At 44.0% G+C, this 19,575-nt stretch overlaps 1 protein-coding gene across 2 annotated transcripts in view; it reads right to left on the bottom strand.

Annotated features, from left to right (window-relative positions):
* Nucleotides 1-19,575, bottom strand: part of ppp5c (protein phosphatase 5, catalytic subunit) — a 45,686-nt gene that overhangs the window by 4,882 nt on the left and 21,229 nt on the right. The window contains exons 5-12 of one of the 2 annotated variants that reach the window (XM_048522656.2): nucleotides 16,993-17,058; nucleotides 14,998-15,096; nucleotides 11,686-11,791; nucleotides 8,119-8,261; nucleotides 6,159-6,246; nucleotides 5,528-5,568; nucleotides 4,059-4,237; nucleotides 394-475 (exon numbers count right to left, since the gene is read on the bottom strand). In XM_048522656.2, the coding sequence (XP_048378613.1) occupies nucleotides 394-475; nucleotides 4,059-4,237; nucleotides 5,528-5,568; nucleotides 6,159-6,246; nucleotides 8,119-8,261; nucleotides 11,686-11,791; nucleotides 14,998-15,096; nucleotides 16,993-17,058 (804 nt within the window). The remainder of the gene's footprint in view (nucleotides 1-393; nucleotides 476-4,058; nucleotides 4,238-5,527; nucleotides 5,569-6,158; nucleotides 6,247-8,118; nucleotides 8,262-11,685; nucleotides 11,792-14,997; nucleotides 15,097-16,992; nucleotides 17,059-19,575) is intronic. The other variant, XM_048522657.2, reaches the window with a different exon arrangement.

The raw sequence follows: 19,575 nt of genomic DNA, 5'->3' as shown, positions 1-19,575 counted from the left end.
CCTGGAGCTCACTCGTTCCCATTGAAATCACTCCACTGCAGTTTCTTTTACTCAATTTGTTTCCATTAAATTAAAATGGTGCAACCTTGCACCCCCTTTAGTGTTTGTGCACATGATTAAGCTGTTCAAACCAAGTTTGATGGTGCTTCTTAAATCAGCCACATCTTCTGCCTCTCGGTGCCACGAACTTGGTCCTCCATCTGGGTTCTCCCCTGCAAACATTCTGCCAGCTCCCTGAAACCCATTTGCTGCCTTACCCTCCTTACCACCCGACTGTCCTTCCATACCCACTACTGAACAGGCCTCCTTTTCCCAGCCTTAAGCCCAACACCCACCCACCACCTCCAATACTCCACAACTCACACCAAGGTAGCATTTCCACTCTGAACTTACCACAGTTTTAAATTGATGGAAGATGGGCTTTAGATCAGAGCCTGTGAGGTGAATGTACGCTCCTTGGTTTCCCATCTGATCACTGAGAGAGAAGGAGCAATCATTAAGAATTGAATTCAGAGACAGGCAATTATAATACACAAGAGGCAGCAAACATGCATTTGGTGTGGACAGTACTTACTGATAACTTGATGCAATGTTAAATCACAGGAGGGTTCTTCATTGTCTCTTTCAGGAGGTAACAAGGTTGTGGAAGGGAAGGAATTGATTATGTTTAATCATGGCTCTGGTACATGTAGATCAGGTTTGATGAACTGGGTTTAGGGTGAGAAGATGGCATCATGTTAGTGCCAGTGAGCTACTAAGCCAAAGGCTCAGGCCAATGCTCTGGGCACGTGGGTGGTAGTAGAATTTAAAATTAAGGAATTAAACAAAATAGTACAGGTATTTTTCCTCTGCTGCAATAGTCATGTTCCTGTGTGACCTCGCGCTACAGAAAATCATGCTTTTGGAAATTGCATTCTAGGGAAAACTGTGTAGAAAATCGCTACACCTGTACAACAGGAAGTTCACATTATGCAAACAGGGTCCACTATTCATCATAACAAAGTGTGAAGCTGGATGAACACAGCAGGCCAGCAGCATATCAGGAGCACAAAAGCTGATGTTTCGGACCTAGACCCTTCACCAGAAAAGGGGGATGGGGTGAGGGAAAACCAGCCCAGCTCTTCCCCTCCACCCACTGCATCCCAAAACCAGGCCAGCCTGTCTCCGCTTCCCTAACCTGTTCTTCCTCTCACACATCCTTTCCTCCCACCTCAAGCCGCACCTCCATCTCCTACCTGCCACCTCATCCCACCTCCTTGACCTGTCCGTCTTCCCTGGACTGACCTATACCCTCCCTACCTCCCCACCTATACTCTCCGCTCTACCTATCTTCTTTTCTCTCCATCTTCGGTCCGCCTCCCCCTCTCTCCCTATTTATTCCAGTTCCCTCTCCCCTTCCCCCTTTTCTGATGAAGGGTCTAGGCCCGAAACGTCAGCTTTTGTGCTCCTGAGATGCTGCTTGGCCTGCTGTGTTCATCCAGCTCCACACTTTGTTATCTTGGATTCTCCAGCACCTGCAGTTCCCATTATCACTCCACTATTCATCAAATGCTTTACAGCCAATATGCGTTAATGAAATGTGTTATAGCAGAAATACCTGTAATAGTGACAGTGAAACTGCCTTCGATTGTCGTTTTTAAAAAAAACACACCCATCTGGCTCACCAATGGCCTCTAGGGAAGGAAATCTATTGTCCTCCTGTTGTCTAGCCTGGCCTACATGTGACTCCAGACCACAATATGTTTGATTCATTACAAGCCCAACACCCACTCACCAAAACTCCATTATTCATGTTAATATGAAGTATCCACTCTGAATTTACCAGTTTTGGAAGATGGGCTTTAGATCGGAGGCCCTGAGATGAATTATACACACCTTGGTTTCCCATCCAACCATTCACATCAACTCAATGTGGTCAACTCTGGCCTCAGTTCAAGGGTAATTAGGGCACGTACAACAAATGCTGACCTTGCCGATGATGCCAACATTTCATGAATAAATTTAGAAAGAAAGCTGATCTTTTCTTTCCCATGTGGCCCACTGAGCTTGTGCCTGTTCTTTGAAGTCACTTAAAATTGAGCCAGTCCTCCTTGTTCTTTCCTCATTATTCTATCATCATCTCCCCTTCAAGTAACCTATCCAATTCCTGTTCATTAGCTGCTCTTGATTCCGCTTTCACTGTCATCTTAGGAGGCACATTCCAGATCACAACATAGATTTTACATAAAATAAATCCCAGCTCTCTTCTCTGGTCCTTTTGTCAATGATCCTAAATCTGTGTTCTCTGGTTACTGATCCTCCTGCTAATGCAAATGTTTCATCCCACCTATTCTTTCATCACAGAGAATGCAATGCAATGGGCAGAAAGCCAGGTAGTGGAACTAACCATCAGCATATAATCCCTAAAGTGTAGGAGCAGGCCATTTGGCCTATCAAGTCCACATCAACCCTCCAAAGTGCATCCCAATCCCTTACACTATCACAGTAACCCTGCATTTCTCCATGGCTAACCCACCTAGCCTACACATTGCGGGAAATTTAGCCTGGCCAATCCACCCTAACCTGCACATCTTTGGATTAGTTTTCAACTGTTCCCTGCACAGAGCTGGGGGAGACATGACAGGTCAAATACCCTTCTCCTATGCACAGTATTGTGATAAATTAATAGTTAATTTTAAAAAAGCCTACATTCTATCTGAGCCAGGTTTCACTCAAGAAACTGACTCTTCCAGAATTACCCAGATAACAAAGTGTGGAGCTGGATGAACACAGCAGGCCAAGCAGCATCTCAGGAGCACAAAAGCTGACGTTTCGGGCCTAGAAGGGTCTATGCGTGAAACGTCAGCTTTTGTGCTCCCGAGATGCTGCTTGGCCTGCTGTGTTCATCCAGCTCCACACTTTGTCATCTTCCAGAATTACCATTCTGTTTTTATCCATTAACATGATGAGTGGGTCATTGGCTTGGCCAGCATTTATTGCTCTTCTCCAACACTCAGAGAACAGTTGTTTTTTTTTAAAAAGCACCAAAAACATTTTGGAGTCATGTCAGCCAGACTAGGTAAGGGTGGCAGTTTCCTTCCCTTAAGGGGCATTAGTGAAGCAAATGGATTTTTTCAACAAATGTAAACAGATCATTACACTTAACGTCACACTCTCAATTCCAGATTTTTTAAAACTGAATTCAAATTCCACATTCTGCTGTGGTGGGATTCGAACCCAGATCCCCAGGGTATTACAAGTATCTGGATTAATAGTCCAGTGTTGACACCACTAGGTCATTTCCTTCCCCTTATTTTATAACATATTATTGTTGGTTGGGAACTTAGATTCCGAAGCAGAATTAAAATAGAGTAATGATTTAAGTTCGGTGAAAGTCTTTCTTAAAGAAAAATCAGATAATCATTGAGCTCAAAATGCCATTTCCAAGCAAACATCTGAATTAAACTAAATGACTGGCGAACTAGCTTGGGAGATAATGTTCACAAAATACAGAGGTGGGTGGCCAGGGATCATAAGCAGTTTAAGGTCAGAAGAAAAGATCCATTCTTGCAGAAAGTCAGTTTACAAGTTTGTGGAAACTTCAAGCCATTAGAATTTAAAAAGAAATTTTAAACTGTCATTAGAATTCGGTGAGAAAGATCAGCGAGTTAGTCCCGTGTCGTGTCTGTCAGAGGGATATATCGAGTGAAAATGCAGAAAACTGTTTAAAGGAAATGCTTGTGACTTCATCAGTTGAGTAAGTGAAGATGGAAGTGATTGGATTGAATCTCCATAAAGGATAAGAGTAAAAGGACTGAATTTTTCTTTTTGTGTTTCCGAGAAGACTGTCCAAATTTGTTCTAGCACTTTTTTCTCCCACTTACATTCTTTTGAGAAAGTACGTTAACAGTCTTGTGAATATTATCAGCGAGTGACAACACTGACCAAATTGCAAAATTAATTTTAAAAAATTGCTTACACTCGAGTGAGTCAGGATGCACTCTAGAAATTGGCTCTTCCAGTACTACCATCAGCTGAGATCATAACTACAAGAAATTATGTTTCCATTGAATGCTTACCAATAATTTGGCGCTGAGAACACAGTGATACATTTGCCATTATGTGTAACCTCATAGCCCTCTGGCTTCACCTCATGGCTCCTGATGATATAATCCAGTTTATTCTCTTCCAGGAATCGGCTGGTGACGTCTGGACCAAACTGGCAGCTGACACCACGCTTGCTGATCGACCTCCCGTTCTAGAAAAGGCAACAGAAATGGGCACTTACACTCTGGACAAGACTCACTGTAAAAACAAGAGCCATGAATGACAGAGCAGTGAACACCAGCTTGGTAAAATGTGAGGCTGGATGAACACAGCAGGCCAAGCAGCATCTCAGAAGCACAAAAGCTTTTGTGCTCCTGAGATGCTGCTTGGCCTGCTGTGTTCATCCAGCCTCACATTTTATCTTGGAATTCTCCAGCATCTGCAGTTCCCATTATCTCTAACACCAGCTTGGTGCTCAGGTTTTGTTGGTGGAGGAAATTGACAAAATGGTGACAGGTGTGGCTCACGGGAGGCTCAGGTGTGAACCACCTTCTGTTAACTCCTCAAGAGCATGGCATAGAATCGGGAGTAGACCATTCAGCCCCTCGCGTAAGCTCCACATAATACAATCATGGCTGATCTTGAGGACATCAACTCCCAATTCCCCTCAATTCCACAAGACCAAATATCTGTCTATCCCAGCCTGATAAATTTTCGGCAACACAGCAACCACAACATCTTGGTGGAGAATTTCAAGATTCACCACCACCTGTTTGAACTAATTCTCCCAGCCTCTTATCTCGAGACTGTTTTGGACCCCCTAACAGTGGAAAAAGTCACTGTCTACCCTATTAAACCCTTACAGAATCTTGGATGTCACACTGCGATTGCCTCTTCACCATCTGAGCTCCTGAGAATACAGACCAAATTTACCTAGCTTCCACTAACTGATCCTTCTCATTTGACAAGGTCAAACTGGGTGGATGTTTGGGGTGCTTCAATACGTTAGAACATAAGGAATTGGAGTAGGAATAGCTGTTCAACCCCTCAAACATGCTCTGCCATTCAACATGATCATGGTTGACCTGATTATTGTCTCAGTTCTAGCTCTTTGCACTGTTCCCAAACACCTTTGGTGTTCAAAATAAAAATCACATTATTGAATATCTTCAATGACTTAGCACAATTTTGAAATTGCGATTAACTTCACAGTTATCGGTGTCTGGCAATAATTAACAAAACTTGGTGTTTCACTTTATGTTTTGTCCACTAAATGAGGCAACAGTGCTAACTGTCCTTTCCAAATGTCTCGGCCCACAAAACTCAAAGACAGCAGGCCACTTGCTAAGATAAATCATGAAGACAGATGGGCTTTGATGACCAAAACTTTTGATCCAGGGCACTTGGATCCCTAACCCCACATGTTCAGCAAAATCCGGTCTAGGTTTTTATAGGACACCACTGAGATTTGAATGCAGCAAGCCCGACTCCAGACTCTTACCTGAGGCTGTGGATCTGACCAGAGTAAATCACACATTGGACCTGTTGCAAAACACAGTAAATGAAGACAATTGTTCAGAAACGCAGAGCATCAGAAATAAGCCAGATAACAGAAACAGTGAAACACTTTGGCGAGAGAGGAGAGCAGGGTGGATGAAGTTAAATAGAAGGGAAAGGGGGAATAAAAAATTTCAGCTTGTTACTGCTTTTCATGTCTAAAAAACGTTGTTCAGTTTTATAGGGCATAAAAGCCTATTTTGCAACTGAGATAATTCTGTGAGACTGCTAAAGTATAGCTGAGCAAGTGAACTGCGTCTGACATGATCACATGATTACTCAGTGCACAATGTTCAAGGACTTAAATTTACCTCAAAATGGTAACAAGAATGTTTTAGGTGTTTAATCCTTCTTGTAAAGCAAAACATAAACACAGTTATTATAAACTATTTGGCTCCACAAACATCATTGAAATTACTTTTGTTCTGCTGCACATCTAACCAAATTAATGAGTCCTCAGGGGCTCCTGCTGGATTCTGATCCAGGTAGACCTATCGATGCCTGGTCACAAACATACACCGTTATCAACACTGATCAAGTGTCACATCAGAGAAGGGCATGTTACAATTCCATACCTGAATCTGGTGGCTGTCGGTTGCGATCAATCTTCTTGATGTCTTCCAGGGTTATACCATCTTCACTGAAGAGTCCTCCATGCATTATCTATTACACAGTGAATGAAATAATTTTAAATGACAGGCAGGCTCATTGGGACAGACAGGAATTTGATACAGTCTGAGAGGGTAGAAGCTGAGAGCTTGGTCCCACTGGTGCCAGAATCAGAAACCCAGGATAAGGATAAGGGGCCAATGATTTCAGAGTGAAAAGGGGAGAAACCATTTCAAATGAAGCACTGCGAAATATGTACTCCAGGAAGTTGTACTTGTGTAATTGTTTAAGACTGGGATCGGGAGCTTTTCTGGGATCTGGGTACAACGTCCCCTCTGAGCTGCGTGGCCATTGTGACATTCACTCATGCAGATCAGTGTGCCAAAACACAGCTTCTGCCTCTATATGGATCTCTGAGATCAGCACACCGACAGGAACATGTAGAAGGCATGCTGTCTGGTTGTCCTTGTGCATGAATCATAAAAGGTAAGTGGGCAGGTGCAGGCAAGTAATTAGGAAAGCTAACAAGCTGCTGGAGCAAGTGATGGGTACAATTACATCATTTACAAGGCATCTGGACGGGTATGTGAATATGAAAGGTTTGAGGGGTATGGCCCAAATGCTGGAAAATGGGACTAGGTGAGGTTGGCATGTCTGGTTGGCGTGGATGAATTGGACTGAAGGGCCTGTTTCTGTGCTGTATGACTCTATGATTCCAATTGAATGCAAAAGTAGGAGCTTGTGCTTGTGCTATACAGAGCACTGAGAAGATCTCATGTGGAATACTACATACAATATCAATCACTGTACTTGAGGAAAAAGATGTGATGGAGGCAATTTAGATCAGACTTACTGGACTAATACCTGGAATAGGTGGGACTCTTAGGAGGAAAGGTCGGAATAGGATAGATGTGTAACCAAGGGCTATCTTAGCTGATATAACAAGGTGTAGAGGTGGATGAACACAGCAGGCCAAGCAGCATCAGAGGAGCGGGAAAGCTGACGTTTCGGGTCTGCACCCTTCTTTCTGAAGAAGGGTCCAGGCCTGAAACGTCAGCTTCCCTGCTGCTCTGATGCTGCCTGGCCTGCTGTGTTCATCCACCTCTACACCTTGTTATCTCAGATTCTCCTCACTGGCAGTTCCTACTATCTCTACCTTAGCTGATTATAGTTTTCTTTGGAAAAGAAAGTGAAGAAATGAAGTTGGGGGTCGTGGATGATATCAGTCAGCGTTCCATTGATATGAAATCTGTCAGGCCTAAAGTGATAATACATTAGCCCAGCCAAGTGGTACTTCTGCCCCTCAGAGACAGCAGCTCCAGCCTTAGACAACTACTCAGCACCAGGGCACAGTGGTGAGCACTCTAGAATTATAGCAAATTCTCCATGAAGACAAGATGACTCCTGGACTTTAGGTAAAGTGGAGGGATTTGGGGAAGGTGCAGATGGGTGATTCCAGCAAAAGATGTGGAGCAGTCATGTTAGACAGGCCAGGCTGGGCAGCAGAGGGGAATGAGGGGGAGATGATGGATGCTGGACAGCACCCTCTGATTTACCCTATCTATCCGACCAATAACAGCCTGCTCTATCCAAGCTGCTCAGTTGCCCCTTCATTTTTCTTCTGCCTCGTCCTACAGACTCAGAAATTGTAGCAGAGGTGGAATAGGCCCTTAATGGCTGCTAACTGTCCATTTAAAGTTTTCAATTTGTCTAAGGGCAGGTAGGCTGTCCATTGTTTTACATACAACTCCACTTAATTATATGGAGTAACAGGTTCAGTGTGGCTGGGAGGCAGTGTATTTGCCGCTTTCAACTTTATTTCTCACAACCCGTCACGCCATTCCAACCTTCGAATATCCTGGCAAGGGAGCCATAATATCAAAGCAAGTTATCAGCACACAATGGAACAGAATGGCGTTCACTCACCAATACTTTACTGTTAATGCACTGAGCTAGAGGCAGCCACTGGAAGACCTCACTGAACAGCTCAAACATCTGTGATGTGTATTTGGCTTTCACCTCACCCTCAAAGCCGTACATTTGGTTCATGTTGTCCGTTTCGTGGTTACCTGCAAGAGTGCAGAGAGAACAAACTCTACCCGGTGAACTGCAGAGGTCACTGTTCTTGTCATCAACTTATGTTACAAAAGCCTCTTGGCCAACCTTCAGAATTTACCTGCTGCCATTTCTCTCCATGCCACTGACCACTCAGTGCAGACTCTGCTGGGGTACAGCCAAGGACAACAGCCATCCAATTGAAGCTGGTATGTCCAGGGCATGCAGGGTCAAGGGATGGTGAAAGACAGCCTTTGCTCAGCCTCACAATCTTACCTCAGTCACCACTGCAGGCTCCCAAATCTTTTCCTGACCTGTTAGGGAGTCAGAGTTGGGCTCAGCTGCCAAGCTATCTCAAGGCCAACCTGCAGAAACTCTACAGTTGCAAAGACTTCTCTGTAGCTGCATTCACAACCAGTAGATGCTGCAAACAGCTGTACAGCCAGTGCACTGCAGTCAGTGTTGCTCAGGAAACCAATGCGTGCGCACGGCAAGCTCCTACAAACATGCCAAGATAACTTGAAATAAAAACAGGAAGTGCTGGAGCTGCCGAGATCTGTCAGCATCTGTAGAGAACGCTCTGAAGAAGAGTCAAACTAGATTCTAAACTTTAACTCTGCTTCTCTGTCCACAGGTGCTGCCAGACGTGCAGCGTTTCTTCTGCACTGTTTTGTTTCAGACTTCCTGCATCTGCAGTACTTTATTTTCATTATCTAATCACAAAATCAACATCACAAAACAAGTTACATTTGAACAAGAAGTCAGGGAGAACTCCCCTGTGCTCCTGCAAAATACTAGCAATAGGATCTCTTGGGTTCACCTGAGACAGCAGATGGACTAATGTCTCATCCAAAAGGGGACCCCACTGACAGTTCAGTACTCCCTCAGCACTGCAATAGAGCATCAAACTGGACTTTTAGTGCTCGAGTCTCCAAATGGGGATTTGATCCCACAACCTTGTGGCTCAGAGATGAAAGTACCACCACTCAGTCAAAGCTGATGCTAAAAGGCATTATGTGGCTGCATGGGCAAGATACCAGTTGGACAGCAGTGCAATCCTTGTGGCAAAACATTCTGGTGGTGGGAGAATGGATGGATAAAGTTAGGGTAGCGGTGGTACAGGTAAAGAAAAGATTGCAAAAATTGGAACAGATCTAACAACCTCTGTACTGTAGATAACAAGGTGTAGAGTTGGATGAACACAGCGGGCCACAGCAGAGGAGCAGGAAAGCTGGCGTTTCAGGTCGGGACCCTTCTTCATAACCTTGTTATTTCAGATTCTCCAGCATCGGCAATTCCTACTATCTCTGTCGAGTAGGTGCTCTTTTCTTATTTTCAAAAGCTTATATTTCCTAATTCATTCTAAACTATTTTGTGTGTCTACTCCTCCTTCTGCTGCCCATCCCATTTTTGCTCACTTTTCTGCGTGTCAGGAGTTCATCTATTGGGGTTAGATTTCATTGTGTTAGTCTTGGCGCTAACCGTGGCTCAGGAGTCACAATCCTCTGCAGAATTTATTGACAAAACACACCTCTAACTTCAGCCGAATGTGAATTAGTTCAGCGTGGTAGCACTTGTACATAGGTTTAGCAGGATATGATTCCAGCGCAACCCCCACAACCTCCCAACTTTCAGAGACTTGAGCACATCATAAAGGCTGACCTGCCCATTCAGTACTGAAGAAATACAGCACAGTTGCTACCTTTCATTACAAGCAGACAAACCGAAGCAACTTGTCCTCTTAAGTGAACACGAAAGCTGCCACGGCACCCACTTGAGAGCGCTCGTGGCTTCTCCTCCTTGTCTCGGATCAATGTTTACCATGCATCACTGTCGCCTGTGGGACACTTTCTTTACATTACAACAGCTGCTACACATCTAAAACATGAGCTGTAAAGTCCTTTTGGGTGATCTAAGTCTATGAAAGACTATCCAGAAATACAAATGTTTGTTCCTGTACCTACCCATCAGATTCCAACAGCAAGGACAAACCAAGGCACGATCAAAATTGTTTCACTTGGCACTGATAGTCACTCTCCAGGCTATATGGCAAGATGCAATGGATTGGTTACGCTTCCAGTCTCCTGTCTGCCAGTGTTTAATCGATACTTCTCACCATGTGTAATTTCATAACCACATAATATGTTGTCTACTCTCATCTCTTGTCTATGCCCTAACCTGAAATACTCCTGTTCAGTGTTTAGCTTCGAATCAAATGCTCACTGCCTGGAGTGGTAAATACTTTGAAATGTAAACAGGTATGAAATACTAGCATTTACACTCTGCTCCCTCAACAACCTTATCCTCCATGTCCCCTCTTATTTCTAGCGACTGCCCTTGCTTGGGGACTTCAATTTAGCTTTGCTTCATTTAACTTATCCTATTTTCCCCCACCTTCAGTTAACACCCGCACTTGCCGATTTTCTGGCTGCTCTCTTCCGTTTTTGAAGTAGGAAGTGATTTTTTTTACTTATGGACCAGAGCTGCTACCCTGTCACAACTATTTATCAGACCATTTATTCGCTTATAGAATCAAGTAGCAGTCAGGAGGCAGCCTTTTGGTCCATTGTCTATGCTGGCCCTCTACAAGTAGGCAAGCCAATCTCACCAAAACGCAAATTTCTTCTTTCAGATAATCATCCATTTTTCTTTACATGACTTTTTTTTGGCACAATGGGGCCTTGGTGCATGGCATACCTCATGTAAAGCAGATTGCTGGTTATATGGGGCATCTTTTTAAAGGAAGGTTTGGTGGGTCAGGGAGCTGGAGTTGAAGGGAAACTGGCACGTTGGGACACTGTCCCAGAACAAGAAAACAAAATACCCATTTGAGGTCAAAGGGTCAGGATACACCTTTAAAGACAAACAGATGAACTTGATGGCTCACTTAATGGCTTAGAGTGTGGGAAGTGACCATGCACAAATTGGTTGTTTTCTACAGCATGACACGACTACACCTCAGAAATCATTCATCAGCTGGAACGGGCTTTGGGATATCCTGAAGTCAGAAAAGGCTCCAAAAGAATGCAAGTTTAGGGGAGGCAAATTATGTAGTCGCAACGTCACTAAACTAAGAACCCAGAGACCCAGGATATTCCTCTAGGGACATGGATCAAATCCCACCGTGTCAGCTAGTAAAACTAAGACTAAAATCTGGAATACAAACGTCATGGTGACCATGATATCAACAGTGGTTGCAGTAAAAACCTACCTGGTTCATTAATGCCCTTTGGGAAAGGAAATCTATCATCCTGTCCTGGGCCGGCAAAAATGTGACTCCAGACCCACAGCAATGTGGATGACTCTCAAGTACCCTCTGCCATGGTCTTGGAAGCCACTCAGTTCAAGGACAGTTAGGGATGTGTGACAAAAGTACATCCCATGAAAGAACAGGGCAAACAGTTCATAGAACAGGATCACAGGAAATATAAATCTTACCTCGGAGAACATGGAAGTGATTTGGCAAAAGCAGCTTGAACCCAAATAGGACTAATATAACCTCCACGGAAAATGACCCTCGGTCTACAAAATCTCCATTAAATAACTGAACAACATGCAGATTAAGGAGGTAGAACTGAATTAGCAGCGGAGAATGAGACATCAAACAACACAAAGGCAGGCAGAGGCAACAAAAATCTTGTGAGGTGCTAGGAATGCACACTAGTGCCCTTGGTCCCCAAGCTAATTTATTTTCCAGCACTACTTCTAATAGCAATCCTGTAATACATGCTACCCAAGGCAAAGACCACTTGGCATCCCATTACAGTAATTTCTGGGTACTGGCCGGGCAGATTTTGCTCAAGGTCCGAACAGAGCTGTCACTCTCTTGTCCTCTTCTGCTTGTGGGAAGATTTGGAATTTTGGACAAACAATACATTGCGGAATCAGTGCCACTGAAATCCACTCTGAGGAAACATGGTTCTACAAGGCTAACAGAGAGTAATTGCACAATAACCCTGCAAAAGTCAAACTGAATCTACTGTTAGATATGCAGGCCTCTTCAAGGGAAGAGCCAAAAGAATATTTTTAATTAACTTGCTCAGACAAGTTATTATACACCTCTGGAGCAGGGATGGACTTGAAGTCAGACCTCCTGGATCAGAAGTAGGCACGTTACTACTATTCCATAAGAGCCAACAAAAGACCTATTTTCTCTTCAACTTGTTCAGAGATGTCATTACACATGTCAGGAGCAGATCGGACTTGAACCTGGGTGTCTCAGTCCAGGGGTAGGGACACTAGCACTGTGCCACAAACGGGTCATAAGGATAAAAAAAATACAGATCCAGAGCTATATAAGCACAGGTGATAATGTCAGATTTCCCACAGGGCAGTGTCCCTACCTCTGACACAGGAGACCTGGGTTCAAGTCTAACATGTCTGAGCAGGATGTATAAAACACGCAGAAGTGAACCACAAACAAAAAGAGAGGAGTTTTCAATAACTATTAACTGGGTGATGTAATAAATTGCTCATGGATGGTAAAACGGTTCTGCCCCAGTGCGGTGTTGGCCAGGGAAACAGTGCAGAAAGAACAGATGGAAATTGGTGTTTGTGCTAAACTGTAGAATTACAATAAAATTCTAGTAAATCTCAAAGTCTTTGGTGCCTAATTCAACATGTGGATATCGCTTGCTAAAAACCTGAATTGGGCCAACCAGATAAATACTGGTCTGCAGCAGCAAGTCAGAGGCTGGGAATTCTGCACCTAAGTAACTCAGACTCTGAAATGCAAAAGCCTGTCTCTCATCTCCCAATCTCATTTAAGAGTACGATCGAAAACTTGCACCTTCCCTACAAGAGTACAAGTTCGACAACACCCAAGTAGCGCAACACCAACCAGGAGCCTGCTCGGGTGGTATCCCTTCTAACACTTTAAACGTTCAGACCTTCCACCAGTGACAGTAATGTGTACCATTTACAAGATGCACCATAGTGACTCACCGAGGCATCTTTGACAGAACCCAACACACCACAGGTACCAGATGCAAAGGAACAGCATTACCACCTGCAAGTACTCCTCTGAACTAGACAACACCCTGACTTGGAACAATATCACTCCCTTTGGGTCAAAGTCATAAAATCTCCTCCAGAACAGCACTGTGGGTGCCTCTACACCCCAGGGTTACTGAGGTTCAGGAAGATAGCTCACCTTCAAGTGAAAGTTAGGTAGGGGAAACAACTGTTGGCCTTGCCAGAGATGCCCATATTACATGAAAGATTAAATTCAAAGAAATCTTAGTCAAGCTGTTCTGGTCTCTCAAACCCTGATGTGAGAGAGAGCGGGGGGGGGGGGGGGAGGGAGAGAATGTGTTTGGGAGTGGGGGAGGTGGTTAGAGGAGGAAGGAAAAAGAGAGAAGTGAAACAAACACAGCAATGTGGCTGACTCTTAAAACTGCCCTCTCGGAGGTTAGGGGTTGGCAATAAATGCTGCCTAGCCAGTGAGACCCTCATCCCGTTTTCTATCCCTCCTGAAATTGCACTTGTACCTCACTCACATTCTCAGATATTGTCTTAGGTGATGGGTGTGATAAAGGAACGGCTTGGCATGCTGGCTCTGTGGGTAGCACTGCTGCCTCGCAGCGCCAGGGACCCGGGTTTGATCCCACCCTCGGGCAATTTTCTGTGTGGAGTTTGCACATTCTCCCCGTGTCTGCGTGGATTTTCTCCGGGTGCTCCAGTTTCCTCCCGCAAGTCCAAAGACATGCAGGTTAGGTGGATTGCAGGGATAGGTTAGGAAGTGGGTGTGGATGGGATGCTCTTCAGAGGCCTGGCGTGGACCTGATGGGCCAAACGACCTGCCTCCACGTTAGGGGTAGGGGTTCTATGAAACACTTACAGCCAAACAGTGTGCTGATGCTCAGTTGGGGCAAAGTGCCAGAATGGTGACACTTGCGGATTAGGATGATAGCAAAGGGTCAAAACCCGTGGAGAAAGCTAGCCAGGAGAAACAAACACTGGCTTGGACACGAGTTTCTGGTCAGCAATGTGGCAGTCAAACTCAAAGACACAACACACTGTGCAGTGCTTCTATTCATCTACTCAATGGTTGCTAGCACTCGTTTCTCTGGCAGTGCATATTAACTTCAAGCCCCATTTCAGACTCAGATACAAATCTTATACAGAGATCTCCTTGCAGTGCAGCTGGATTGTTGGAGGTGCTGTCTAGTAGCTGGAACTTCCAAGTGCACCTTCAGGTGGATATAGATGCATTGCACTATCAGGACACGAGATCAGACCTCAATCTGCCTGGGTGGTGCAGGCAGTAAAACCCATACATTTTCAAAGCACTTGAATTTGCACTCGAAGCACCATGACCTACCAGGTTAGAATGGACCAAGAGTCACAACATGGGATTGGCCTTGGTAGTTCCTTGTTGGCCAGCATGAACGCAGCAGGTTGAATGGCCTCCTTACGTGCTGCAAATTTCCATCATATCAGCCTGTACTGTGAATTTTTGTCAAAGAGGATAGGGATGGTCCTGATGCCTTGGACAACATTTACAGCTCAACACCACCACGGATTAATTGTTTAATTCTCCTGTAGCTATTGGTGGAACTTTGCATATTGGCTGCCACGTATCCTACACAACACAGGTTACAGCACTTCAAGAATAGCCCAAAGGCTGCAAAGTGCTTCAGGACTTTGAACATTATATTGTATATACAGCTGGTTTGTTTTCTATCCCTCCCAAAATTGCACTTGTACCTCACTCACTTTCTCAGAACTCCCCTACTGTGAAAAGGATACATAAGGATTAGACTCAGAAGGTAATCCATTGAGTTCAAATATATTCAACAGGTCATAGTACTGTCCATGAATGTCTCCGCAAATGGTAATGGACTCCTTCTGAAAGAGAAACAGTCGGCTTAGTATAAACACATGACAGAGGCACAGACAGAATAGAAAAATGATCAAATCCTCTGCTGAAAGAAAACAATTTGGGCAGTTTATACAGTAAGGATTCCATTCAAGTGACAGCTGGTGAAAAGAATCATTGGCCAGAAACATGGCTCTGTTTCGCTCCCCACAGATGCTAACGGTCCCACTGAGTATCTCCATTATTTATTCCTTTTTGAACAGGATGCTTCTAGGCATCAGTTTCTCTTCTGTGTTTTGAAGGGTTGCAGTAATAGGGGCAACCTTACCTGCCCTCAGCATGCGCTGGCTGGACTAAATCAGTCAGTGACCCTAACTGTAAAGTGTGTGTTAACAAAGCACAATCCTGGATGCCTATGACTTGGATTACTTCATTGATGTCCTGAGACACTCAGACATACAGAAATGTGGACAAGACACAGGAAGCTGGTGTGGCAGCTGCTTTCAGGAAGAAAAAACATCCATGAGGTTTAAAATAAAAAACACACATAAAAATATAGCAGGAAAATGAGCAGTTAGACACCGCTGGTCCTAACAGAAAGTTCTTCCACCTTCTGCCCTACATCATTTGTTCACATCAGCATATCCTTCGACTAAAACAGAGCAGCTTTTGGATCATCAGATCAGCCTTGGTGATAAGGAGGCAAAACACTTGCACTGGAAAATTAGGATACTGAAGTCAATATCTTCACACAGCACTGCACAACAGCTGATGTTAACATCCATGTTGCTCTAACACCGAGGCACATGAGTATTTTGAGCTTGTGCACCTTTGCGTGGGTACTATACTTGTAGAATTCAATAGCATAGAAGGGGACATTCAGCCCACTGGGTCGGTCCTTTGGCAGAGTCATCCAGTTCATCCCTTTTTGTTCCCATACAGGGGCAGGAGTAGGCCATTCAGCCTCTCTAGCCTGCTCTGGCATTCTAGATGGTTGCTGATCATCTGCTGCATCACTATGTTCTTGTGCTATTCCCATATCTCCCAGCGTCATTAGGAACTAGAAACCCAACAATCCCTACTTTGATTCTCAGGCTTCTGTGGTAAAGAATTCATCCTGCCCAGACCACCCCGGTTTACCTCTAATCTCCAACTGTGCGCCTGGTTCTAAACCCCACAATCAGGAAGACATCATTTCTTCATTCACTCTTTTCATCTCTTCCAAAATGTTTTAAGTTTGTTTAAGTTTCAGTTTCTCATTTTTCTAAACTCCAGAGAATACAGACCCAGTCAGCTCAATCTCTCCTCACAGGATAGTATGCACCATCCCAGGTACCAATCTGGTGGACCTCTACAGCACTTTATCCCTACCTATGACAAAAGGACCAAGGTGTACACAAAACTTCAGAAGCAGTTTTATTTTGATTAGATTAGATTAGATTCCCTACAGTGTGGTAACAGGCCCTTCAGCCCAACAAGCCCACACTGCCCCTTGCAGCATCCCACCCAGACCTATCCCCCTATAAGCCACACACCCCTGAACACTATGGGCAATTTAGCACGGCCGATCCACGTAGCCTGCACATCTTTGGACTGTGGGAGGAAACCGGAGCACCCAGAGGAAACGCACGCAGACATGGGGAGAATGTGCAAACTCCACACAGACAGTTACCCGAGGCTGGAATCGAACCCGGTCCCTAGCGCTGTGAGGCTGCAACGCTAACCACTGAGCCACCGTGCCGTCCACCAGTGTTCTATACAATTGAACCAAGGCTTGAGTTGTTCCTATATTCAAATCCTTTGATGATAAAGGGTAACAGACCGGTCACCTTCTGAATTACTTGAAATTACAGTGACATAAAACCATCACCAGTTCAATCCCATTTGTTTCCAAGGAAGGACTACAAGTCCATCAAAGTCCTTACCTCACTCAATGTGATTTCAACTAAACTTGGGAGTTTTGATAACACTTCTTTCACCTGGACCAGAATCTGTAAGAGAAGGCGACATGATGAGGGAGACAGCCCATCTGAAATGTACTGCGTATGGCTTGTTCTGTGATAAATAACACACATGCAGAATGTCATAAAATTCTTTTTCAAGAAGCAGAGCAACTAAATTCAAAAGATGACATCAGAATGTACCACATACAGGAGAGAGAGAGTCACTGAGTCATATTGTATGGAAACAGACCCTTTGGTTCAACTCATCCAAACCAACCAGGTTTCCTTAACTGAACTAGTCCTATTTGCCTGTGTTTGGCCAATATTCCTCTAATCCTTTTCTATTCAAGTACCTGCCCAAATGTCTTTTAAATGTTGTAGTAATATTCACCTCTACCATTTTCTCTGGCAGCTCATTCCACACACATACCACCCTCTCTGAAAATGTTGTCCCTGGGGCCTTTTTAAATCTTTCCTCTCTCACCTTAAACCTATGCCCTCTAGTTTTGGACTCCCCTCCATGAGGATTAGACCTTGGTTATTCACCTTATCTATGTTTCTCTTGATTTTATAAAGCCTCCTATGCTCCAGGGGAATAAAAGAAAAGTCCTAGTCTATCCAGTCTCTCCTCATAACTCAAAACCTTCAGTCTCGGCAATATCCTTCTAAGTCCTTTCGGTGCCAAACGCCTTCTTCACCACCCTGTAAAAACCCCACTTTCAAGGAGCTATCAACCTGTATCCTTAGGTCTCTCAGTTTGACAACACTCCCCAGCACCCTACCATTAACTGTGTAGGTCCTGCCCTGGTTTGTGTTACCAAAATGCAACACCTCACATTCATCTAAATTAAACTCCATCTGACAGTCCTTAGACCATTGGTCCAACTGATCAAGATCTCGCTGTATTGTTAAGATAACCTTCTTCACTTACCACAATACCCAATTTTGGTGTCATCCGCAAACTTATTAACTTAAACTTATAATCCTATATTCTCATCCAAATTGTTTATATAAAATAACAAACAACAGTGGACCTTGCGGCACTCTACTGGTTACAGACCTTCAGTCCGACCAACAACCCTCTCCCACCACTCTGTCTCCTACATTCAAACCAATTTTGTACTGAATTGTCTGGCTCCCCTGGATCCTATTTGACCTAACAAGTCTACCATATTGAATCTAGTCTTGCTAAAATCCATATAGACAATGTCTACCGTTCAACCGTCATCTATCTTCTTGGTCACCTCTTCAAAAAAAAACTCAGTCAAGTTCGTGAGATCCAATTTCCCATGTACAAAGCCACATTGACTATCCCTAATCAGTACATAACTGCATGTAAACCCTGTCTCTCAGAATCTCTTCAAGAATTTAAAAAGGATATAAAAGATGGATTCTGAAATGTTAACTCAGTTCCTATCTCCACAAATGCTGCTGGGTCTGTTGAATTTCTTCAGCAATTAATTGGTTTTAATTTCACTTTGGCTCAGTATAGAGAGGAAAGAGAGGGGCGCGGGGGGAGAAAAGAGGAGGAGACAGAAAAGGAGAGGGGTTGTGTGTGGGAGAGAGAGAGAGAGAGAGAGAGGGAGGGATGTGTGAGGGGGGGAGTGGGGGTGCAGGGGGGGGAAGAGGGAAAGATGGAGAAGCAGGGAGAGAAGAGAGAGTGGGATAAAGAGTGAGTGATTTAGGATCGATGTATATTGTCATACTGACTTCAGAACACAAGGACATGCTTGTTCCTCTGCTCACAAGCCACAGCTTCTCTTGTAGGCCAGTTTAACTTGTTAGGCTGCCAACGTAGTTGGCAAGTTTTACCAGGTGTCTAACTGCAACCTTCCCAGCAACATGGCCAAACGGTGTTTACCTTCTAAATATTGTTGTTCCAAAAAGGAAACATCGAGGATTTGAAGACAGCAAAAGCCTCTCATGAAAAATAAAGTTTTCACCACTGAAAGGCAGGTAAGGAGCAGGTATTATGGTTCAATATGTTGAACTTTTTAATTTTGGAGGTGAGAAGGAAAAGGAAGGTAAATAAAATGCATAAGGGAGAGAAAAGTAAGAACTGAGATACAATATTAACAAGCACATTTACAAAAGTTTCATTGCCATAAATGATAACTAATGTTTCAAGGTCACAAAATGAGAGCTACAAATCAAACAGGCAGGACTACGACATCTTGTATTTCACACAGTGCCTTCAATTTAGTAATTTTATTTGATGCATTATAAAAATAAGGAAAAAACGAGTGCACTGGTTGATTCTGTGGATCTGCTCTGGCAAGCCACGCTAATGACGATTTTCAACCTTGCGCTGTTGCAATCCTGACATCTCCTGGTTAAAATGTGCTATAGCAAGCCTTGAAAAAGACCCAACAGCAGAATCATCTCCAGCCGAGCTCTGAAAACATCCATGTTGTCGGATGTTTCCAGTGGGTACAGGTTGTAATTTTAGTTTTACGTGGAGTACACGATGCAGCGCATAAAAGAACAGCTGGAACTGAAAACTAGTGCCAGTAATAGTGATGATAAAACTTCACTGCTTGTGCATTTTAAAAAATCCTTTGGAGA

This window comes from Stegostoma tigrinum, chromosome 39 (assembly GCF_030684315.1).
Source record: "Stegostoma tigrinum isolate sSteTig4 chromosome 39, sSteTig4.hap1, whole genome shotgun sequence".
Lineage (NCBI taxonomy): Eukaryota > Metazoa > Chordata > Chondrichthyes > Orectolobiformes > Stegostomatidae > Stegostoma > Stegostoma tigrinum.
The sequence above is the reverse complement of the archived record's forward strand: the minus strand, read 5'-3'. Positions and strand labels throughout refer to the sequence as shown.